Source organism: Barbus barbus (genome assembly GCF_936440315.1).
Source record: "Barbus barbus genome assembly, chromosome: 43".
Lineage (NCBI taxonomy): Eukaryota > Metazoa > Chordata > Actinopteri > Cypriniformes > Cyprinidae > Barbus > Barbus barbus.
Window position 1 is genome coordinate 5793525 of NC_136721.1, and position 26288 is coordinate 5819812.

A 26288-nucleotide genomic window follows, 5' to 3' on the forward strand; every position below is an offset into this window, starting at 1 on the left:
CTCGCACTGCTGAGTGTAGAGTGGACAGGGCCTAATAGCATCCACAAAAACTTTTGCTACAGTCTCTGTTGAGCAGTTTCAAGATGCCCTTAGTTCACTATCTATCTATCTATCTATCTATCTATCTATCTATCTATCTATCTATCTATCTATCTATCTATATATCTATCTATCTATCTATCTATCTATCTATCTATCTATCTATCTATCTATCTATCGTTCTATCGTTCTATCGTTCTATCTATCGTTCTATCTATCTGTCCGTAAGGCCTATAAACCTTCAAGGACTTGTAAACGTCTTCAGAATCTTCCAATTTTGTCTTACAGTTTTTTACAATCATTTTTTGCACTAATAACAGAACATTCATGTATTTTTTCAAAACGCTAGACACAAAATTCAAAACAGTCATTATTTGTTCAAAACTTGCATTTTGCTGTTAACTGCATATTGCGTTCATATGTTTAAAGAAGCCTTGCATTTGCAGAAGCATTGGTTAAAAAAATCACACAAATTGTTGATTCAAAAATCCCCACACAGAACATCGTTCTGGGTCGCTCTCAACTGCTGGGCTCTCAACCTTTCCTCCATCTCTTGGCCAGGTTAAAGCCTGCCTCATCCAAAAATATGAATAGTTTTCATCAGCTTCCAGTTCTATCACCCCCTAAAAAGACATTTACTGTAGGAAAAACAAATACTGATAACAATGATATAGAATTTTTGGGATTTTTTCTTTCTCCCAACAACAGGCATCTTGAAACTGATCATACCTGGACATACTCAGTCCTCTGTTGCTTCACTTTTGTAATGTTTTTCATAATTTTCCATAAAACTTTGCCTCAAGAGTAATGCAACAGTTTCGTAGCACTTTGAGCAGTTGTAGCAATTGATGGTTAGATCATTATAATGAAATGAACAGACACTCAGTTCAGATGTAATGCGTGAGTTGCATTTCGAAATAGTAATACTTTGATGCTAAGCTGTGTCATTTTGAACCAGTGATTTTACTTCAATATGTATTGTATCAAAACATTTGGAAAAAGTGTTGTGTTTTGAAAAATGTGTGTTTTGATCTTCAATTGTGAATTATGTGTCTAGAGTTTTGAAAAATGTTATTAGTGCAAAAATGATTGTAAAAAAACCTTGCTTTTCTAGTTATTCAATTACACAATTCAATTATACAGTTTATTTGAATTTCAATTTATTTTAGTTCCATTTCCTTAAAATTTAGTTTGCTACCTTATTTCAAATTAATTTCAAATAGTAAATACCCTAAAAAAAAGAACTGTAAATTTTAAAAGGACATGTAAGATGCACAATGATGTGGTATATTTACACCAAAAAACAAATGATGTTTTATTAACAAGGTTCAAGAGGAGATCAGATAATCAATCAGTCTGGCACAGGTGGAGCTTGTCAGCTAATCACTTTAACAAGAACAATGCATGTATGTACACTGCCAACTTACCTCTGTTCCATCACAGTTTTCCAGCATCCCACCTCCACCCCAGCTCCTCACTCTCAATCTTATTTCATCCCATTCGGGGGATGAGGATGGGGGGGTTCTCTGGGTTTGGGCTCTATTCCGAGCTCGGAGCCCTCCCTCTGGACAGCACCCAAATATGCTTACAAATTGCTCAATCATATTATATGTTAGTGCGAACTCGTGAAAAATATTTTGCATGACGTGTCTATTTATGCAAAAACAGCATCAACTGAGCATTCACCAACTACAGCTCAAAAAATAATGAAAAATAAGTTAGTTCCTTTCTTTTGTTAAACGAGTCTGCGTCTATTCACATGAATCAGTGTCTCCGGGAAATGGGAAAAACAGCCCATGAAAAAAAGCAAGCATGCAAAGGATTCCAGACACAAACAGACACAACTAAATAAATACAGTGGAGACACACTGGAGAAACAGAGGAAAAAAGATCATGGAACACATGATTTAGACAGAGAAACACATCCTGACACACACAAGCATCTCAGAGGGTGCAGCACAGGTATTCACACACATACACATACGCACCGATTTTCATGTATTCCATAGATGTAATGGTTTTTATATTGTGCATACTCTATTTCCTATCTCCTTACCCTAACCCTACCCTAAACTTAACTTTCTCCATTTTTAGATTTCCAAAAAAAAAAAAAAAAGATTTATAAGCTGTTTTCCTTACAGGGACCAAAAAATGTTCCCCCTCGGATAAGGATTTTGGATATTGCCATCTTTGTGGGGACATTTTTCCCCATAATGCAAGCTATACCTGAACCACACACACACATGCACACACAAACATAAAAACATAAAGCAACCCAAGACAGAAAAACCTCAGTGTTTCCTCTTATATAATAATCAGCTTAAAGGTTAATAAAATACAGTATTATAACGTAAAGCTGTATAATAAAATACTGCATCTTGCCAAAGTCAAAAGCACATAAAAGTGCACGAGAGATGGACTGAGTGATAGAGAGAGAAAGAGAGAGCGAGAGAGAGACTGAGCAGTGTCTGTAAACCCAATATCCTCTGTGGCCCCAGGGGCTGGGAGTGCACGGCCAGTGCAGGAAGAGATGGGCTGCATTATCCACATCAAAGCTCTGAATTATCAGCCATAATCAATGCCTTTGCATTACTGCCCCTGCTCTCCCACTGCACTGTACAGCACAGCAGGGCCGTGGGATCATCCGGAGAGAGCGAGAGAGAGAGAGAGAGAAAGCTAGCAAACGAGTGAAGGGGGAAATGTCATTAGTCTGGGGTGATGTCTGTTCTTAAAGTCTGTGTAGGTGCTGTGGGAAAGCAGGCACTGGTGGTGTTTAGCACCTCACTGATGGCTGTGGGCTGATTTTTTGAAGAGGTTCTGCCAAATTTGAGCTGAAGATCCAATTTGATTTGATCTCTGATTATGTCATCGTTATCCGTTACTGCATCTCTAAATGTTGCAGTATGGTGCAAACAAACACGTTGTCTTTCAGGGCACTCATATAAGTTTTATTTTATTTACTCAATTTACTAATATCATTTTATGATATGAATGAATCAAAATGGTAGTCAAGCCCTTTCAGATAATGACCTCATTGTGCAGATGGAGGGGAAGTTTAATCACTGTCCTGTGATAGAAAGATGTTTAGCTCCCTCTGGTGACTAGACTAGCTATTTCTTGACTACTTTTATGCAATTCATTCCAAGGATATCCTCCTTAACTTTTCCTTACATGAAACTAAATTAACCGAAATAAAGTAAAATATCGGGGGAAAAAAAAATTAAGCTAATTTAATATAATTAATTAAAACTATTTAGACTGAACTGAACACACGTAAAATTAAAGTGTAAACAAAATATAATAATATAATCAAATTCAAAATATTAAAAGCTATAATAATATACTAAAATAACACCAATTCTATATAAAAATGAAATATTATTGCAATATGTAAAAAACCCCCAAAATCCAACTACAATCCAAATAGAATTAGGAAACAAAGCAGAGTAGCGTACTTTAGAGTTCAAGTTCAATGTACATGAGAAATAAACACTCTCAGATGTCAAGAGGTCAAATAATTCTTTATTTCAAGCACAAAGAGTTACAAGATGTAAAGTTACATCCACAAAAGAGATAAATGCTGCAGATGTAACACTTAAGAATTTAAAGGGGCACTCCAATATTTCAATAGATAAGATGCATTTAGTCAGGACATCACACATAAAACATCATTCTCTTCGAACACAGCATTGTTATAGAGTTCTAAGAGAAGAATTTCTTTAGTCACAAAAGTCTAGATATCCAAGCTACCTGGAATGCTTGACAACATTACAAACCACTCGTTCTTTCCCAAGTGAACGAAAAAACAACTTGATTCATGTAGATATAGTAGAAACATTCAATGTGCCATGACAAAAAAACATCCCAGCAGTTTCAGACTATAAAAACAGAAATGTTTATGGAGGCCCTATAGCTGCCAGTGTCTACTGAGCAGAGCTTTTCCATTTGTTAATTTTATTTATAAAAACCAATGTTTACATATAGGACATCAGCAGATTTCATTTTCCATACAGTATAGATAGCGTACAGCAATTACTGTTACCCCATGTGCTATCAACCACTTTAAAGCAGTAAAACCCCTCACCAGCTTACATTACATATTAGTGGTCTACCGAAGTATCAGCCAGACCAATAAATAAGCAGATATTTGGCATTGGCTGTGTTGTTACTGTGTTACTGATGTTACTGTGTTGGCGCCTCCTTGTGTCAGTTACAAAGTTTGGGATCAGTTCTTTTTATTATTATTATTTTAAAAGCTTTTATTCAGCAAAGATGCATTAAATTGATCAAAAGTAGCAGTAAAAATGTGTTACAAAAATGTATATTTCAAATAAATGCTGTTATTTTAATCTTTCTGTTTATTAAAAATTGTCAATAAAAAGTAAAAAGGTTTAACTGTTTTCAACATTGATGATGATAATAAGAAATGTTTCTTGAGAAACAAATCAGAAGACGAGTAATGGTGCTGAAAATTCAGCTTCGCCATCACATATATAAATTAAAGTTTATAATATATTAAAATAGAAAACAGTTATTTTAAATCATAATAATATTTCACAATTTTTCTGTTTGATCAAATAAATGCATCCTTGGTGAGGCTTTCAAAAACATCTGAAAATATTACGAACCACAGACTTTTGTTTTTTTACATAGTGGATCATCGTGCTCTCCAGATATCTGCATGGGCCATTGAAAAACATGCATCGGCCGACCACTATAACAGATATGCATAATTTTCTACATAAAGCATCACCTGTCACATAACAAAAAAAAACAAAAAAACGATAAAATCTGCATAATTAATATACCAAAATGAATAAGAAAACCTTTTACATTACTGACAATGCTCAACTTTTATTCCAGTCAAGGTGTATGATACTTGCAAATCATTTCTCTCCAAATATTTACATGCTTACAGTCGGGTTGACAGGAGGCTACTAAAGGTTGTGGTGCATCATATGAAGAAATGACTCAAAAATATAAAAGAACTATCAGAAGTATTATAACAAACACAATGTTTCTGAAAGATTTTGTGTCAGCTGTCATTAAATGCTTTTTAGTTCTTACTTCATACGGCATTATCCAAATCCAAAGCATAGAAACATCACCATTAGGAGCCACTGGAAAGAGGACAGCATGCTGGGAGAGAGGAAGGGAATGAGATTTGGAAAGCAGGGAACCTCTAAATCTTCTTCCAGTTCATTCCTGTCAGAAAGAAAGAGTTCTTTAAGGATTGGTACTAACAGAACACAAAGGGAGGAATTCACTAGACAACTTATTCTTATCCACTGACCAATTGATAACGATCTTATCTAATTCTGGGACGTCCCCCGAGAACGCTTCATGATTTGTTTTGTATTGTAGTATGAATGATAAAATGTTGCTGGCAAACATCTCTGACTTTCTTTGTAGTAAACCTTGAATTCCAGCCCAGTCTGTCCTCATTCTGATGCAAATATGTGGAAACTCAGTGGATACAGACGCGCTGGCTTCCTTTCCAGAAAGTACGCCCAGCAATGAGACTTTGAAAAATTGCTTCATCCATTCTGAAAATTTGTCAACTCAACACATTTTTGTAAAGACGTTCTGGCACTGCTGGTGTCGATGGAAACATTCACTGGGCTGCATTTAACGTTTAAAACTAGTGCAAGCTCACAGCACCTCAGTTTTCAGAGCTCTTTGTTGTGCTTATGGCGAGAAAATTCTTCGTTTAAGCAGCAACGTGATTAAATATGCACTCTGCAATATTGCATCATGTTGTTTTTTCATCTTTTATTGTGTGTAAAATAATGAGGTCACTGGCAAAAAGTTAGTTTGTGACCAGTTCAATGACATCATAAGTTGGGCTCAGAATGACAGCCTCATTCATTTATGCTCAAGTAGAATTTAGCATGGGCCCTCTAAGCCAGGGAGCGATCTATTATTAACTACAGTGTACTTCAGTGTTCTGCTCCCAGACAAACACATGCTTAAGATAAATGCTTTGGACAAGGTGTGAAATGATGGAAATCGTGAAACTTCTAGTGCAACTACAGCAAACAGTTTCTTCATACCATTTTGTTTCTTTTTCTTAGGAAATAAACATGTACCACTGAGAACTGAAAACTGTAGCCCAAGGTCAATTATACACTACAGTACAAAAACGTTAGAGGTCAGTATCTATCTATCTATCTATCTATCTATCTATCTATCTATCTATCTATCTATCTATCTATCTATCTATCTATCTATCTATCTATCTCCATTTTCAGTTGCCATTAATCCACTCTTCAGTATCATGATCCTTTAAAAAATATTCTAATATGCTGATTTTTTCTTATTATTATTGTTAGTTAAAATGGTTGTGTAGCTTGATGTAGTGTGAAAAAGTATGAAGCATGAAGTGTTTTTCCCCCAGGATTCTTAGATGAATGAAAAGTAAAAAAAAATAAAAAATAAAAAAAGTTATTTAATTTAATTTAATGTGTCCTAAAGTATCAATTTATTTAAAAAAATTAACGGTAGTGTATTTAAAATGACTATATATATATATATATATATATATATATATATATATATATATATAATAAATTCAGACTTTAGTTTTATTTGACCATTTGTGGTAAATGTTTTGGGTTACTGTACCTTTAAGGCTTCTATGTAAATGCCCTTCTTTTCTAAAAGCTTTTATTTTAAAACATTGGTACAAGCCATTTCTACCCTGCACCTAGAGAAATGTGTCCCTTTCTGAACAACTGAAAGTCTTACAGTCTAGATGATTCGCTTGCTGACCCCCGTACTCTCGATGACGACAGTCCTGTCCTCTTTAATGGGTGGTGTGTACTGGTACTCGTCACTCAGCAGACCCAGAAGAGGGTACTGGTTCATGTATCTGTTCATGATAGGAAAAAAGTTTACAATGATGATTAGGACTGAATTGTAGTTTAGTTTCAACATGGTTTTTATATGCAACACACACCTCTTGGTAACGACAGTCCTCGTTGTACTGCTGGAGTTGTCGACCTTCGGCTGTTTGAGTCGCCTGATTTCCTGAAAGTGCAAGGTCAAAGGTCAGAATGAAGTACTCCAGTAGGAAAGAAGAGAGGTATCTGTTCAAATTGTACAATGAATTCACATTCCTTAAAAGTAATGAGGCTGAGGTAATGCATAGACAAGAAAAGAAAAAAACAACTAAAGAATGTGAACTACGTCCTCATTCACTGACTTGTTCAGAAACAGACTTTGTGTTGTTTTCCTTAAACATGTCAGTATGGTCTGCTGAAATAATATTATTAAATATCTATTTTTCCAACAACAATAAAAATAGTGTACATAACAAATAACTGAGTTCATCTTTAACCTCTGTTAAATCTAGGTTTATCTACTAATTTAGCTGCACAAAACATTAAAACCTGGTTTAAAAAAATCACTTTATATGGTCGCTTTTTCCTTGTCCCAAGGTTTTACACTAAACCTTGATTAACTGTCATCCTGCTGCTCCATAATTAGTTAAGTCAGGGTTTAAATGAAAAAATGAGGCATTTCCAGAATAGCTTGACAGAAATGAAAGCTTCAAAAAAGGCAGTGACTTAACACATTGAACTTTATGTTTTTCCAGCAGGCTTCCAAGCTGTCAAATTTTGGTAACTGATGATGGCCGTAACTCAAGGAAACATCGGGCAAATGTCACCCTGCCGCATCACATGGCAGAACTGATGACAACTGCATAGCGTGCTTGTTAAAAACAACTCTGACAAAGCATTTTATGCCTGTATAATAGTGTTGACGTACCTCCTCCTGGTGTTTGATGACACTTTCACGTTGTTCTAGTTTGGACAGGAGCTCAGAGATACGCATCTCCAAACCGCTGTCAGAGGTATGTGTAATGGTGCGCTCGGTCTGGATCTTTATAAGTTGAGTCTAGAAAAGAATAAATAAATAAATGGTATATGTATTGAATGTAATATAGAAATTCATTTTATATGTATTGACTGTGCATTTGAAGGATTCTACACTACTGTTCACAAGTTTGGGTTCAGTTTGATTTTTTATTTATTTGAAGAAATTAATAGTTTTATTCAACAAGGATGCATTCAATTGACAGTAAAGACTTTAAAAATGTCACAATTTGACAAAAGTGTTTCCACAACAATATTAAGCAGCAAGAAATGTTTCTTGAGCACCAAATCAGCATATTTCTGAAGGATCACGTGACACTGAAGACTGGAGTAAAAAGTCAGATTTGTCATCACAGGAATAAAGTAGATTTCATAATATATTCAAATAGAAAATGGAATAATAGAATATTTTACATTATTACAGTTTTTACTGCGATGTTAATCAATGCAGTCTTGGTGAGCATAATAAACTTCTTTCAAAAACATTCTAAAAATCTTACCAAACCCAAACATTTGAACGGTAGTGCACAGGTCCTTCTCAAAAAATTAGCATATTGTGATAAAGTTAATTATTTTCTGTAATGTACTGATAAACATTAGACTTTCATATATTTTAGATTCATTACAACACAACTGAAGTAGTTCAAGCCTTTTATTGTTTTAATATTGATGATTTTGGCATACAACTCATGAAAACCCAAAATTCCTATCTCAAAAAATTTGCATATTTCATCCGACCAATAAAAGAATGGCCATAATGTTCAGTTATGCACTCAATACTTGGTCGGAATCCTTTTGCAGAAATGACTGCTTCAATGCGGCGTGGCATGGAGGCAATCAGCCTGTGGCATTGCTGAGGTGTTATGGAGGCCCAGGATGCTTCGATAGCGGCCTTAAGCTCATCCAGAGTGTTGGGTCTTGCGTCTCTCAACTTTCTCTTCACAATATCCCACAGATTCTCTATGGGGTTCAGGTCAGGAGAGTTGGCAGGCCAATTGAGCACAGTAATACCATGGTCAGTAAACCATTTACCAGTGGTTTTGGCACTGTGAGCAGGTGCCAGGTCGTGCTGAAAAATGAAATCTTCATCTCCATAAAGCTTTTCAGCAGATGGAAGCATGAAGTGCTCCAAAATCTCCTGATAGCTAGCTGCATTGACCCTGCCCTTGATAAAACACAGTGGACCAACACCAGCATCACTGACTGTGGGTACTTGACACTGGACTTCAGGCATTTTGGCATTTCCCTCTCCCCAGTCTTCCTCCAGACTCTGGCACCTTGATTTCCGAATGACATGCAAAATTTGCTTTCATCCGAAAAAAGTACTTTGGACCACTGAGCAACAGTCCAGTGCTGCTTCTCTGTAGCCCAGGTCAGGAGCTTCTGCCGCTGTTTCTGGTTCAAAAGTGGCTTGACCTGGGGAATGCGGCACCTGTAGCCCATTTCCTGCACACGCCTGTACACGGTGGCTCTGGATGTTTCTACTCCAGACTCAGTCCACTGCTTCCGCAGGTCCCCCAAGGTCTGGAATCGGTCCTTCTCCACAATCTTCCTCAGGGTCCAGTCACCTCTTCTCGTTGTGCTGCGTTTTCTGCCACACTTTTTCCTTCCCACAGACTTCCCACTGAGGTGCCTTGATACAGCACTCTGGGAACAGCCTATTCGTTCAGAAATTTCTTTCTGTGTCTTACCCTCTTGCTTGAGGGTGTCAATGATGGCCTTCTGGACAGCAGTCAGGTCGGCAGTCTTACCCATGATTGCGGTTTTGAGTAATGAACCAGGCTGGGAGTTTTTAAAAGCCTCAGGAATCTTTTGCAGGTGTTTAGAGTTAATTAGTTGATTCAGATGATTAGGTTAATAGCTCGTTTAGAGAACCTTTTCATGATATGCTAATTTTTTGAGATTAGCATGCCAAAATCATCAATATTAAAACAATAAAAGGCTTGAACTACTTCAGTTGTGTTGTAATGAATCTAAAATATATGAAAGTCTAATGTTTATCAGTACATTACAGAAAATAATGAACTTTATCACAATATGCAAATTTTTTGAGAAGGACCAGTATATGACACTAAATCATTTGCAAACCATACAATTTGGACACATAACTATATTACTGAACTATATTTGAGTCAGTTTACATTTGAGTCTTTATCATATTGGTCTTGACACCATTTTATAAAGGTGATAAGCAACTTGAGGCTGTGTATTATACCAACTTACCATGGTTAAGTGGGTTTTGCTTAAAAAAAAGTGTTATTATTATTATTATTTATTTACCCGCATGTTCTGGAGTTCTCTGTCCTTCTCCTCTCGTAGATCTTTCAGCATCTGTTCATACTCTCTGGACAGCTCCTGTGTTTTGATTTGGACAGTGGAACTACTGCACTGCCCTGCCAACTGTGGAAGATATCCCCATAAATCCACATGAAACATTAAAAGGAAGACAATGAGAGAAGACAAAAGTAAGACCTAATAATCACTGTATTTAACAACAGTCAATACTGAAACCTAATATTATAACATGTATAATTGGACTGGATGAGCCAGTCTAAATGAGTTTTCCATGAACCATCTGCGTTGCCTTTGCTGCACACTTCACTGCACACAAACATGCAGTGTGACCAGTGTATACAGCTTTGTGAACGATTGACTATGGCCGTTTCTCAATATGCATACTTGTCTGTACTTGTGTTCTTGTGGACTTGTGAAACGTCATCAGTCGCTGCCCAAGTACTGTTCCAATTCAAAGTTCACATCTAGCCAAGTCCAGTTCAAATCCCCGGATGTGTTCTTGATCCGCCCCTTTTACCGAGGATGCATCGAGAGGTGACTTGTGCGGACTTGATACGGGCCATAACCCAGAATTCAGTTCGTCCTCCCGTCCTCGAGAGTTCGTTCTTCCGAGTCGAACTTGGCAAGTCCAAACTCGAAAGGACGGAAGTCCAGACTCTGCGAACTTGGTATTGAGAAACGGCCTCTGTGTCAGTTTTTTTAATGAACATTTTTGTGAAACAGGCCAGATGGATGTGACTCAATGAACCATCAATTTAATTCATATCTGTCTGGAAATTAACCAAGTCATGTCGTGTGTTTTGTAGGCTTTTTTTAAATATTAGTTCATGTAACAGCACGTAGGCTTCATTAAATTGACGTTCACAACAAGTTTTTGTAATAAGCAGTATTTAAACAACAAAAAGTTGTTTTTTTAAATTACAAAAAACAGCCTTTTTGTTTAGTTTACAGAACAAAGAGTTAATTTTGCCCACCTTTTTCCTGAGTAGCTCGTTCTCCTGCTCCAGGGCTCTCTTGCTGCCCTCCATTTCTTTAATGCGGAAATCTTTGCTGGGGTCCCTGCTCTGCATGGTCAGTAGCTGACTTTCTATAGTACGCTGAGCAATATTACTTTCCTTCACAGCCGCCTGAGAGAAAGAAGATGGATCTACATTTATCATATAATGTCATGACTATATGAGTGCTATTGATGTTGTATTTTTTGCAGAATCGATGAAGGGTGACTAAGGGAAGTTTTGTGGTGGTGCCCCCTACCTGCAGTTGTCTGTTGTGCTCACGTACGGTCTCCAGTAGTCTGTCGTATTGCATAGCCTGATCCGCCTTGAAGCTCAGATCTCTCTCCAGCTCCTCCTTCTCACTCTCCAAACGCTGCACAATAAAACGCACACAATAAATCCAAAAGCAACCAACCATATAACTGTACATGGCTAGTGTAATAAAAATAGGCTTTTGGGTTTTCAAAAGGGAGAAACGCTTGCCATACTTTTAAGGCAACACAAGTTTAAGGCAACACGTTTGGTGCAAATGTGTCTGTTAACAAAGACAGGTTGTTTTCTTCCAAAAAACTAAAAAAAACCCTGAACAAGCTACAAAACTTAAAATATTGATTCAAGTTTTATTTATTTTTAATTTTGTGAGAAGAAAGGGACAATGATCAATTATACAGTTTAATGGTCATAATTACAGTTGCATGTTTAATCAAATAAAATTGAAATTGCAAAATGGTTGGATTATCAAATCGCACAGGCTGCAATTGAATTGAATTAATATATATTCTAATATATATGCTTTAGAGTAGTGCTGTCTCGCGATTAATCGCATCCAAAATAAACGTTTTTGTTTACTTAGTATGTGTGTGTGTACTGTGTATATTTATTATGCATATATAAATACACACCCATGCATGTATATAGGCTATTTAAGAAAAATATGTTACGTTTATTTATTAAATATATTTATAATATAATAATATAATATAATATAATAAATTATACGAATATAAATATATGCATGTAAATATTTTTAAAATATATACTGTATGTGTGTGTATTTATATATACATAATAAATATACACAGTACACACATATACTATGTATAATTTTTTTTTATTTTGGATGCGATTAATCGCGATTAATCGTTTGACAGCACTACTTTAAAGTAAAGCACGTCATTGTGATCATTGTGAGTGGCTTAGTTCACAGTAAATTCTGCTTCACTTGAAATCATCTCTGCATCTGCTCTGAGTTTGATTTACTTATAACATGCATTTGGGACGGCAACATGCGCCAGCAATCTTCTTGAAATAAGAAGCACTTATAAACCAGCAGCTGTCAACAAAAGAGAAGCTTTAAGGGCTCACTATGGTTTTTTAGCTAAATAAAAGCTTGATGGATTAACGTTTGAAAATCAAGAAATTAAGACATAAATGTTGAGAATAGTAATTTTACAGTTATTTGTAACAACATATTTTCATTTCATTTATTTAATCAGGGACAATGCAAATTAATAATACACACAATATGTAAAATGCACCAGATTTAGCCAACACTGGCTAATTTTCATCCATAGTCCCTTTTGGTAATAAATAATATTATTATTTTTCTAACATATTTTTAATTTTAAAGTAAATTTAATAGTAGTAATCATAATAAAAATTTGTTTTACAGTACCTTTACTATTATTAGTAGCAGTATTTTATAGGCATCATGAAATGTCACTATTAAAAAAAACGTGAAAAAAACACTGATCACAATCAGATTTTCCCAAAATCGTTCAGCCCTAGTCATAAAACATATATGACAGCAGAAGGCCTCAACTGACCAGTCAGATGTCGCACACACATGCAAGAATATATACAGTCATGGCCAAAAATATCGGCACCCTTGGTAAATATGATCAAAGAAGGCTGTGAAAATTTATCTGCATTGTTAATCCTTTTGATCTTTTATTTAAAGAAATCACAAAAATCTAACCTTTCATTTAGATTTTAAAATGGGGGGGGGGGATATCATAAACATAAGAATTTAAAATGGGGGTAAATATCATTATGAAATAAATGTTTTTCTCTAATACACATTGGCCACAATTATTGGCACCCCTAGAAATTCTTATGAGTAATATATCTATTAGTAAATAATAATAAGTAAATATCTCTAAAGTATATTCCCATTCATATTCACAATTTTGAGCACTCCAGGGTGATTATGAACATGAAATTATCCAGCCATGGCTTCCTGTTTCACAGAAATATAAATAGGAGGGAAAACAAAGCCCAAATTCCCTTAATCATCCATCACAATGAGAAAAAACAAAGAATATATTTCTGATGTACAGCAAAAGATAATTGAGCTTCACAAATTAGTGAAGTTGCTTTAAGAAAAGAGCTAGAGCAGTGAAAATTCCCATTTCCACAATCAGGGCAATAATTAAGAATTTCCAACCAACATACAATGTTATGAAACTGCCTGGAAGAGGACGTGTGTCTATATCGTCCTAATGCACGGTGAGAAGGAGAGTTTGTGTGGCTAAAGACTCTCCAAGAACCACAGCTGGAGAATTGCACCTACATGATCACCACATGTTGTTTGGGAGGGTTTCAAGAAAAATTCTCCTAGCTCATCAAACAAACTCCAGCATATTCAGTTATCAGACACGACTGGAACTTCAAATGGGACTGGCTTCTATGGTCAGATGAAACTAAAAAATGAGCTTTTTAGCAGCAAACACTCAAGATGGGTTTGGTGAACACAGGGATAAAAAGTACCCCATGTGTCCAATGAAATATACTGCTGTATTTTTGATGTTGTGGACCTATATTTCTGCTGGAGGTCCTGGACATCTTGTTTAGACACATGGCATCACTGATTATATCAAATACCAACAGATAAAAAATCAACACGTGACTGACTCTGTTAGAAATCTTATAATGGGCCAAGTTTGGATCTTCCAACCGTACAATAATACAAACACAAACCTCAAAAACAACACAAAAATGGGTCACTGAGCACAAAACCAAGTTTCTGCTATGATATGATATGATATGATGAATAATTTGTGAAAATTACAAACACAGACACTGACGTAGCTGCTGTAGTCTTCAGTAAGCTGTTGGCCACACGATGTTGGCTTACCGACTGAAAAGATGTGCATGTATTTGCAGTGACCCAATGATGGTTTCTGTTTAACTCAGCAGAAGCTTTGTTCAGTCTAACAGGAAATGAAAGCTCTGGAAGAGTTACCCCTTGCTGTACCAACATAGCAGGTTGTCTTTTTGTGATATACCACAATAATCTAAATTTGCAACATGCATATTATTATAGTTAACATATAAAGTCTTGTAATTTTCCACTGTACAAAAGAAAACATAAAATAGCTTTATTTGCAACAAAAATGAAGCTATCGTAATATTGAAGGGCTTTTGTGTAGCTGTTACATCATACCCTTGAATCTGTTTATACACGCATCACACCTTGAAAAAGACAAGGTCAGCTGAAAGCTGGGTTGTACAACAAACGCACGCCCACGGGGCAATAACCAGATATACTGTATTTCAACACCACATCTACAGTGGAAACTGGGGACTGTTTCTACAGGACAGGAGGCTGTGGGTTAGTTCAGTGGTAGAATGATTGTACTCACCCTCAGATCGTCCTGCATGTGCACTAGCTCCTCTCGCAGACTGCTGAACGTGGCCATCAACAGACGCATGGTCTTATCAGCCGTCATACGAGTCTACATGAGAGAAAAAACAGAACGTTTTTTAATATATAATAATCCTTTCTAATCGATTTAAAAAACAAATCATTTACATTATATTCTGAACATTTATTCACAACTAATCATATATACATAGTGCATTAATCAATTTTGCTCTTTACTGAACTAAGGGGTCATTAAAAAAAATGTCAATTAAAAAATAACAGCAATTAATCTAATCTAACTAACTCAAAGTTGAATGCGTCACATCTATAATGTTAAACAACGTATCTGTGGGTATCTATTTTTATTGTACTCCTATGTGAAACAAACAGAATAACTGTGAGGCACAGTTGCGCCTGGAGGAACAAGTGTTCCTGGGACAGGCTCAAAAATGAATAATCTACAGCGGTCATGAGAGGTGTCTGAGGGTGGGGTGTACTGAGAGGTGGGTGGGGCTGAGTGGAAGTGGGCAAGGCAGACATTCATAATTAGTCTATAAGCTCTCACCTGCAGCAGGTAGCGGATTTGTTGCTTAGTCAGTTCAGACACTCCTTTAGGAATGAGACTGTCTATTTCTTCTTTTTCCACCTGCACACACACACACACACACACACACACACATACAGACAGATATACGTGTTTAACAACTTCAGTGTAAAAAGTTTAACAACTTTATAAAAAAAATTCAATAATAGGTAAAAAAAGATTATGCACTACATACTACTTACTAATAAGCTTTTATTTTCAAGAATTACATTTAAATTATTCTTCTTTCTTTATTATGATATCAGGACAATTCTATCAACTTATGTTTTTACTTTATGCCCCCACAAAAATACGAAAATGAAATTTAAAAACATTTTCATTATAGAGAAGGTGCACTGAAGTTACTATGTCCATGAACTGCATTTTTTTTGAACAAATGTCAAAAAATGAAAATGTGATATTAAATGTCATTGACTCAATTTCATTGCTAATGATAACATTAAGGTTTAGAATTAACCAACTGAAACTTGAAATCCTTTATGTAACTTGGAAAACGTTCAGCAAACTCCACAAGAACTGAACAATTTGCCACTCCCTACCTTGTAGTCAATGGTGGGGTCCAGAAGGTGTTTCCTGCAGAAACAAAGGACAACATGAATGAGTCAAAAAAAAAGAGCCTTAAAGCAGAGGCGTCCAGAGGTGTTGCTGTTCTCACAACCATTTCCAATGTGCAAAGTACAGAACCTCTTAACTCGCCATTAATCGCGGGATTAAAATTAATTTAAACTACATTTAAATTAAAATTGATTATTTAATGATGCAATTTTATAAATAGTTTTTCTATGAAATAATGACATTTTTTTTTTAAAATAGCATTACGATTCTGAAGGATGTGTTAGACCGTTAATAATAAATAAAGAGAAGCTTTCTCACCTTCCACGAATCTTAGACACATGCTCTGAGATGCAGGTGTGAATATCTGAGTTCTTGCGGTAAACCTCGGCAAGAAGCTCACCAAAGAAGCGGTTGTCCATCTTGGCGATTGGTTCCACATCGATAACCTCGGTCTTAATCTCAGAAAGACAATTCTTTATTTCTCTCAGGTCCATGACTTCCTCTCGAATGCTTGAAGTCTCCACCAGCTCCGACTGGAAAAAGGCATAAAGGATGGACAGGATATCTTGAGTGGGAGTGCAAAATCTTTGTTGAGTTACAAAAGATGCTATGCTGTAAGACTACCAACTAATCAACTCAGCAAACAAATCAGCTACAGGATCAACACTATTCTTCCTTGAAACATGCAAAATGTGATTCTTGTGTAACAGTTAGTAGGTCAAAATGGAGGAAACTTCACAAGAAGGCAATAACCTCTGTCTATGCATGCTTAGAAATAAGGCTTAACCTTTTCAAGTATGTGTTAAATTCTTTACACTAGATTGTGAGTGAGAGACATCAGCCATTTCAAAGAATAGTAAGTGAAACACCACACCCCTGTGTATCGATCCAGATCAGACAATCCTGAGTGACTTCTCTTAAAAGCAGCAAACAAAACTACATGCCAAGAACTGAGTGGACCATACATACTTAAGGCATCCTGGGGAGTAGCAAAAAAATTTGTGGCATGCAGCTACTGAAGCGGTTGATGGAAGGGTCTTTATGCAAATTCTGTATTCTGTACATTGTCATCTGCTAGAAAGCATTAGTAGTGGTGGAAATGCACAATATGAACAGCCAATATAAGCATTTTTTTAATTATCTGCATTGCTCTGATTTTTCAAAGTCAACTTAAATTTATTTGCATAGTGCTTTTCACAATACACAATGTTCAAAAGCAGATTTAAAGAATATAATGATGTTGTAATATATAATGTGGGGTACACGAGTATACTGTATGTTTGCAGATAAAGTTGAATCATTTAAATATCCAACCCAACTTGTATAAAGAGCTACATTACATTCTGCAGTGAAAAAAAAAGCCATGTCATGTTAAAAATTCTAATAAATTCCATCATTTCTATTGTTAAATATCTGTTTTCTCTTTTAAAGGCAGGGTAAGTGATTTGGTTCAGAAACCATTTTTGTTATGCTGGTTGAAAGTCTCTTCATATCCCGATAACAATCACTAAGTTTAGTGGTCTAAATCAGTGGTGGACAAAGTACACAGATCAAGTATTTGAGTAAAAGTACAGATACGTATAATAAAATATTACTCCAGCAAAAGTCAAAGTACTGCTTTTTAAATTTTACTCGAGTTAAAGTACAAAAGTACTCATTTTTTTATGTACTTAAATAAAAAAGTACCGATAGATAGATTTATTTAGCAATTTTATGTAGACTACTTAATTTTATATTACCACATTTTTATAATCCTACTGCCCAAAATACCTGTAATTTTCCCAAAATGACCACTATATGGAGTCAAGATATATATATTTGTTGTTGATATGGACTACATTGATAAGAGTGATGTAAGTTAGTGATGTTCACTGTGAAGCTTACACTGCGATGTACCTGAGAGAAAACAGATAGGTAGAGCTAGACAGTTAGCATTAGCTAACAATATTTACTTATTTTCAGTATGGTTATGAATAAACATTCATATCGGTCTGCTCGGCTCGATAATCTAAACAATATAAAAATTTGTACTGTTGATAAGCAATATAAAAACAGACGTCACATAGGGCTAAATGCATAGCAATTTAATAAAACTGCTAACTTTACAGCAGCGGGGAATATGAACGTGCATGAGTTATTTTATTTAATCTGTGTTATTTTAATGTTTTGTTTTTTGACCTAAAACATAGAGACACTGACATTGATCTGTGTGCATTCAAGCATTTCAGTAGGCTTAAATAGATCACCCTTTATAGCAGATTTAGTTCACAAACAACTGACAGTTTTGACTTAAATATGATTTTCAGTTACAATAATTAATCCTAAAATTCGACATTAGTAACTTACTTTTAGCAGCATCAGTTGCGCGCGCGGGCGCTCACAAGATCTCCAGTGTTTACTCGTGAGTTCAGTTCACTGGAGACTCGCTCTAAACGGATCGTTTGAATCAGTGAGTTCAGTTCACTGGAGACTCGCTCTAAACGGATCGTTTGAATCAGTGAGTTGTCGACTCGAGAACAGCTGCAATCGGATCATTCCAATTCGTGAATGAATCGTTTGTTGCGATTTGCGAACCAATTTCACTGAAAAATTGGTTCATTGAAAATAATATTATAATATTATAATCATTGAAAAGATTATAGTAACGATATGTTTTATGAAATGTGGTGAAGTAAAAAGTACGATCTTATGCTTTGGAATGTAGTGAAGTAAAAGTTACTCAAAATAAAACTACTCCAGTAAAGTACAAATACTTGAAAAATTTACTTAAGTACAGTAACGAAGAAGTTTTACTTCGTTACTGACCACCACTGGTCTAAATGCATTTACGCATTCATACCATAAAATGTTGATCCAATCATATTCCTCATTCCGAGGGCTACAATAGGCTGTCCTACCGGACTGTCAACAGATATATTTGCATACCTCAGCGCAGACATGATACATCATCAGCACATTCCATTACGCTATTGCAGACCGAGCAAGAATGGAAGCCGCTATTATTGTAATATTATGCCCTTTATAACGTTTTTTCGCCATGAGGTAATCTATGCCGTCTCTTATCATGTCACTGGTTACTCTGCACATTCATGTGTTTTGGAGGAGGCGTGGCTTTGGAGATAGCCTCTCCAAAATCACCTACCCTACCTTTAATATTAGATAATATATAAAGTTGTGAAAGCTACTTTTTAAAAAATAATCATTAGCCAAATGTTCTGGCTGAATAGCGCTTTCATCCTTACCTAGTTAATGGGGACTGATTCAAACTGATTTATGTTTTTGCATTCTAAAAAGCATTAGCATTGTTTAAGTAGTATTTAAAAATGATTGATGGCACGACATTGAATGCAAGGCACAGAGCAACAGTTCTGTCAGTTCTCCAGTAACATCTAGAACTTGAGGTGTGTCAGAGTGGTCGGGCTGGATTCCACTCATCCGTGAGAGAGAATCATTGAGGGTTCACTCAGGGTCTAGTTTCATCCAGAATTATAAATGAACTGACACTACATTAGATCTTGTGTTTAAATATTTAAATCACATTGACATAATTGTAAGTCATTTACCCATATGACATTACTCTAGTCATAATTCTGATACATAATTCCATAATTTTCTACTTTAAGTAAAACTGTTAGAAGTGACTGACCGAATCTCACCAAAAATGCCCAGGTCATATTTCACCCCAAAATAAAAATAAGAAATTAATAAAGGCAAGACACTACAGGCAAAATCACAGCATTTTTTTTTTTATTATTTTACTATTTTTTCACATTAACTGCAGTCAGTACGTTTGTGATTGTGCTTTTTTGATCTAATAACATAACCTGCAGAGCCTTTTAGTGTTGCTAGTGCCACGCTCTACCAGACCAGCAACTGGAGCATACATCCTACAACTGTTCTCTCACAGTAAAAAGTGCAGGTTTAACAGTGCAGTAGAAGCACTATGGAAAAGAGAAACTTGTCCAGGTGTTTGCAGGCATTAGCACTGTTTTTGACTGTGGGTGTGTCAGTCCTTGAGAACATTCCACACATTCTGTGGCAGAAAGACCAGCGGTGATGGTGTTAACTGGGTGTGTGTTTGTGTGGCCTCACCACTGAGGCTGCTGTGCAAAAACCGGTCTGAAGCTGCAACAACAACGAACCGAGTTTGTTAACAGTTGCGCATATTACTAAACTTGTGATTTTTACAGGATTAGCTGTGCATGAGTGAATGTAGTGTTGTGTAAATTAAAAATTGTTTTTGGGTGTGTTCTTACAAGATTTGAAAGATAAGAAATTATCAATGATTGAAACGTACTTTGGACATTATTACTTTTAGCGTCTGACAAGTCGCAGCAGGTTCTGCACACAGCAAGGAAGGGCACATAATAAAGTTTAGTGCTTCTAGTTTCACTCAATCACTAGAGGTAGTATCATGCAATATGCAAATTTCATTCGGTTGTTGTAATGCTGTAACCTCGGTTCCCACAGTAGAATTAAGCAACTCTGCACAGGAAGTGCTTCATTACATTGCAATCTGTAATTCTAAAGTCAGCATTACATCAGGCCCATACAAAAAAACCAACATTTAAAAATTGTATATATATATATTCCACCATGTTAATAAACATCTGAAAATACTTTGTACTTGGCCTTTAAATCAGGGCTATCATTTGATTAATAATTTTCATCAAATTGATTGTATATGTAAAGCCCAAGGCTGAGTCCAAGCCCGTTCACACAAGTCTGTTGGTTATCAAAAGCTGTAAAAAAAAAAAAAAAAAAAAATGTAAAGGTCATTCAATTTTGAAATACGGGTTCTGGAAATTGTGTACATTTTTACCCAGAAATTAGGAACTGTAGGCTTAAGTGTCTCTCCACTTTGATATAAAGCTGAATAAACATTCTTATCTAACTTTTAATAAGCATATTCCCATGAATTATGAGAAGACACTGGATAAAGACAATCACTGATACTAAACCTGTGACTGTATTTCCTTTATGGCTCTGGCTTTTCACAATACCTTACTGTCTGCAAAAATGGGCCAATGAGTGAGCCAAAAGCCTCTCTGTTCCAGCGGAAGAACAGCAGCTCATTGCTCTGGTCTACAGTGAAAGGAAGAAGGAGCTCGGTTTTCAAGTTGCGTCTGACCGCAGGAAACAAGTGGAGAGAGATACATTTAACATTTGAAGGAAGGAAGGGATTGTGTTTTATTTTTTAAGCATAATGCAACATAAAATAATGATTGCTCTAAATGAAAATAAACTGAATCCCTTTACAAAGAACCCTTTTCACTGTTGTTGAACATTTTTGAAGTAATTTAGCTTTTTATAATCAAGCAATCCTGATCCTTCAGATTCATTTTGAAAGACATATCATTTTGAATGATATTTTTACATACTGTAATTCCTCTCCTCCATTACATGGTTTTGCATTCAGATTTTGCTCCAAGTCACTGTTTTGCAAGAGTCGAGTCTAAATCATGAGCTGTCAAGCAGTCAAATCATAGGAAAAAGTTTTAATCAAGTTCTGAATCATGCAGATGTTTAAGTCTGATTAATAATGTATTCAATCATGTTTACAAGCCTTTCTAAATGTGCTTTTATTAAAGAAAATATGTATAAGGCAAAACTAATTTTTTAAATAATTAAAAGCCTGAAACTTATGTAAAACAAACAAAAAAAAACGTTGCAGAGAATAAATCAGTAAAACAGCGTAATTTTAAATAATAATAATAATACCACTACTACAATAACATTAATTGTTTGACAGTTTAGTGGATTCAGTAACACTTTTGTCAGCTAATGCAAATCTACTTTATCACATTAAATAGTGTTTTTTACACACATTTAATACGTTCCCAACAAATGCCTCATGAAAATCTCCACTCATCAGCTCAAATCCTAATTTCTGAGAGACTAGTTTGAAATATTCTTGTACAGTATTTCAACATAAAACCTCACATTAAGCATCACACTTTCTTCTCATGAAATACTCAGGAAACTCAAGTCCATTTTTCTATTCAGACAAAATGACATCATAATGTGAAACTCCTGACCAGCCTTCAATGCTATCTCACATCACAAACCTAAAATTTAAGACAACCCTGTCTGAGTGCAAGACTCCGAATTACAATAAAAGATTCCTATGTGTACGAAACTTGAATCTGATGATAAGCTCCCAACTCCTGTCCCAGCATGTCTGCAAGCACAACCCTATGACAGCCCTTTTTTAATCATTGCGTGTAATGCTTTTCAAACTGCTGTATGAAAGGCTGATGACTCAACCTTACATGGCACACACTAGACCTTCACATCCATTAGTTTAACCCACAGACTGAATTTTCAACACCTATACAGACCATCTTATATATAAAGCTGCTAGAAACCTGACAACTTACAAAATAATAAATCCAACCATGTTTTGCCTTCTGCTGCATATTATGTTTAAAAGACCTGCGAATTTGTACAGTGAAAAGACTTTCCCCAATGAAGGAAATCTCTAAATGTCAGAGACTGACCTTATGGCACAATAAAAATATATTGCTTTTAGGTTTTCAGCTTAAAATTGTTATTATTTGTGACCCTGGACCACAAAACCAGTCTTAAGTGTCAATTTTTCAAAATTGAGATTTATACATCATCTGAAAGCTGAATAAAGCTTTCCATTGATGTATGGTTTGTTAGGATCGGACAATATTTGGCCGAGATACAACTATTTGAAAATCTGGAATCTGAGGGTGCAAAAAAATTAAATATTGAGAAAATCGCCTTTAAAGTTGTTCAAATGAAGTTCTTAGCATGCATATGACTAGACAAAAATGAAGTTTTGATATATTTACAGTATAAAGTTTTACAAAATATCTTCATGGAACATGATCTTTACTGATTTTTGGCATAAAAGAAAAATGGATAATTTTGACCCACACAATACATTTTTGGCTATTGCTACAAATATACCCCAGCGACTGGTTTTGTGGTCCAGGGTCACATTTATTAGTGATTTATTTTTATTATTATTATTTAAAAAGTTGTTTTAGAGTGTGACATCTTATCCTCCTTCCCATATTCCAAGCCTAATTTCATATCTCGGTATACACAACACACGTAAAAATTATATTTTGACACGTTTTGCATAATTTGACAAAATTACAGCTTGAATGGAAATGATGCACGATAAAAAAAGTAATATTTAACTTAATTCACATCTTAATTTATCTCTCAAGCATGATCCTTACTGACACTGTTGTCCTCTTAATAAACAAGCACACCAACTCTGAAAAACTATATTAGTGTGAAATAAAATTGTCATATACAGCAAGGTATTTGTTTGTTAGTACACATTTAAGCTCTTCCAACATGCACCTGTCATCTTATCACCTGCAGGCTGGTTGACAATAACAGCAATAACAGTTGCGTTTAATGGCAACTCCCTCTAACACTTTCCTTGCAATATTATGACTATTGTCAGGCACTATCTAAATGGGCGTTAACACACTGTCTCCTCTGGGAATTAATGAGTCAATTCTTTCTGTCAGACACACCCTAAACCCTGCAGGTACTGCACTTGTGTTCAAACGCATAAATTGTTGTCATATTAGTATGTGCATGCAACTACACACACACTAAAGCCTGGGTAACATTTAAGCTTGTTCTCCCGGCTCAGATCACAGGCCAGAGGCATGTACAAACCCAGAAGAAAATGTGTCTAATACAGTACCTCGTGTATTCCATGTAAAGGCATGAAAGTCAAGGGTAACTATAGGTGTGTGTGTGCTAATCATATGAATGAATACTAACAGTTTTTTCAGCCTTAAATGTTACCGATTATATGCCTGTTTGCATACACAATAAACATTATTGCATTACCTCAGATGGTTCAGGGCTTTTGACTGGACTGGATAACTGGCTCATGACAGATGCTTGTCCATTTATGTTCTGAATACAGAAGAAGAAAACATTAATAAATAAGGGCTTCTTGAATGCATTGTCTTGTGCTAACATGCAAGACTTACACACATGTAAACACACATGTTTGTCACACTTTTTACTCTAGTAAACAGAAACTTTGTTGACAAAAAAAAAACTATTTAACACAATTATTGTCCAGATAAAGACACAAAAAACTTCAATGAACATACACTGATCAATAGCAGGGTGTGGTATCAAATGGGGCAATTTGCCACAGCAGAACCTGATTTTAAATAGCATATTACAGGCTTCTCAGCAAAATTTAAACAGTTAAACAATATACATAAAATTCTGCAATTATTTAAAGCTACACTATATATATATATATGTTCTATTTTGTTAATCTGCACAGAAGAATCTGATGGCTTCAGGCACACCAGTCTTTTGAATGTGAATATCACTAACAAAATCCAAACGCCCCCACGCAAAAAAAACTAAAAAAAACAATAAATAACAAAAAGAGATGCATATCTGAAAAATATGCCTTTTGTTGTTGTTGTATGCTGTTGTTTTCACTTGTTAATAAATGGTTTTCAAATAATGTTACAAAAAATACTCTTATACAGTATTAGACAATGATTGCTATTCATATGAGATAAGGTGTACATCAATGCAAGCAATGCAATCAAAACATGCTTTATTATTTATGGCACAGCTGCTTTCCTTTTTTTACAACTCTTTTTGAGGTTAATTTGTTGGGGCTTCACACACCTTTCACTACAGTAGCTTGACCTTTTTTCCTTTATTTATGAACATGACGAATGCCGAAAATATAAATAAAAAATAATGACAGTTCTAAAATATAAATAATTATTACAGGCTTACCAAAGTGATTCAATATGTGTGTGTGTGTGTGTTTACTTATTTTTGCTGCCTTACCCTGATTTTTTTAATATATATATATATATATATATATATATAAGGTGTGGCCCATAATGACAAATTGATCTGTATCTTGTACGCGCAATGCCCATTTTTCATCAATCTTTTTATGGTATTTATGTCAATGTCTGATCTTAGGGGGCGCTAAAGAAACCTAAAACTTTTGAACTACATTATGTGCTGATATTTAACTTCAATAGCCTGCTGCATTAACACGACAGCATCTGATCAGCAGCATCATGTCTTTTACCAATTTTGGTAATATTTTCTACTGTTCCAACCTACCTGCAACCCTGTAAACATCTGGATACAAATGTAACACAAAGGAGAAGTAAGAAATCAGAATGAACACTCACTATTTGTCTGTATGTATCGGTTTCATTAACGCTGCTGACGCTGACGGGCTGAACGTTCTGTAAGTACACCTGCTGCATGACGCGCGGGGCCTGGCTCAGGTACACGTAGGACTCCGAGGGCCGCTGCTGCTGCTGCTGCTGCACAGGCACCAGGTAACGTGCGCCGCCGTACATCATGTTCCCCTCCATTTGGCTGTTAATGTAATGGACCGGCTGTAGCTGAGCTCCCCCGAGGTTTACCGTTCGGTAAGTCGTCGACCCTTCGCTTATCCCGACAGGAGTGGATGTCAGGACAGTCTGTGTGCTCGGTTCCGCGACGGTCACTTTCCTCATTGTCGTTACGCTTTGGGAGTATGGTAGAGTCATTTCTGCGGTCGTTTAAGTCCAGAAAATTAAAGAAGAAATAGCATTGATATAAAAATGAGTTAGTGAAGTTAGCGAAGCCCTTCTGCGCGCCGCTGCTCGACTCCTGAAGTCTGTCCAGTGAAGTTGTATAAATGAGAAGAGGCGTGTTTTCCCAATCACTCCTCCCTCAGCTCAAATATCCAAGTATCTGAAACGAAACCAAAGGGAGGAGGTGAGGTGATGTCGTGTACTGTGGCTGTATTAAAACCTAGTGATGAGTTATCTGTTCTACCTAGACAACAATTCTGGCCAACGTTGGCAACTTTGGCACAACTACACATTTGCAGGGGATATTCAAGATTATTGTTGGCGTTCCCATTCTATCCCTTTCTGCAAATTAACTTAAACTGTAATTATTCAATTATATCTGGATGGTAATTTACCCAAACATTCAGTTGTTTCTCAAATCATGTTTGATTGCACTTTACAAGACATATCTTGCTCATCTGCATTAGCAGATTATCCCAAAAGCCCAACAAAACATCACATGTAATATTGCTCACTTTCTAGGTTTCTAGGGGCATGTATGGCATTTTCTTTTCTCTCAAATTTATTCATATTTTTCACTTTAATTTTTATTCATGAAGATAATTCATGGAAAATTAATGGATTTCTGCCACCTAAAACAAAGACTTTTAATATGAAAATGACATATTACTATAACCATGGCTGCATAGGATTACT

The 26288-nt window shown here is 35.7% G+C and overlaps 1 protein-coding gene across 2 annotated transcripts; it reads right to left on the bottom strand.

Moving 5' to 3' along the window:
• Nucleotides 1-3541: 3541 nt before the first annotated feature.
• LOC306862917 (protein POF1B-like) lies at nt 3542-25705 on the bottom strand. 2 transcript variants are annotated; one of them, XM_079406018.1, is made up of 13 exons: nt 25200-25705; nt 23860-23928; nt 16330-16544; nt 15996-16029; nt 15418-15498; nt 14851-14943; nt 11466-11579; nt 11186-11338; nt 10197-10316; nt 7810-7938; nt 6998-7068; nt 6787-6910; nt 3542-5244 (listed from the first exon to the last, which is right to left on the bottom strand). In XM_079406018.1, exons 1-12 carry the CDS (start codon nt 25563-25565, stop codon nt 6790-6792), a joined length of 1566 nt encoding a protein of 521 aa, XP_079262144.1. In that variant the 5' UTR covers nt 25566-25705; the 3' UTR covers nt 3542-5244; nt 6787-6789. The 2 variants fall into 2 exon arrangements, with proteins under 2 accessions (XP_079262144.1, XP_079262145.1); XM_079406019.1 differs by lacking the exons at nt 23860-23928; nt 25200-25705 and adding an exon at nt 18358-18436.
• Nucleotides 25706-26288: the final 583 nt, after the last annotated feature.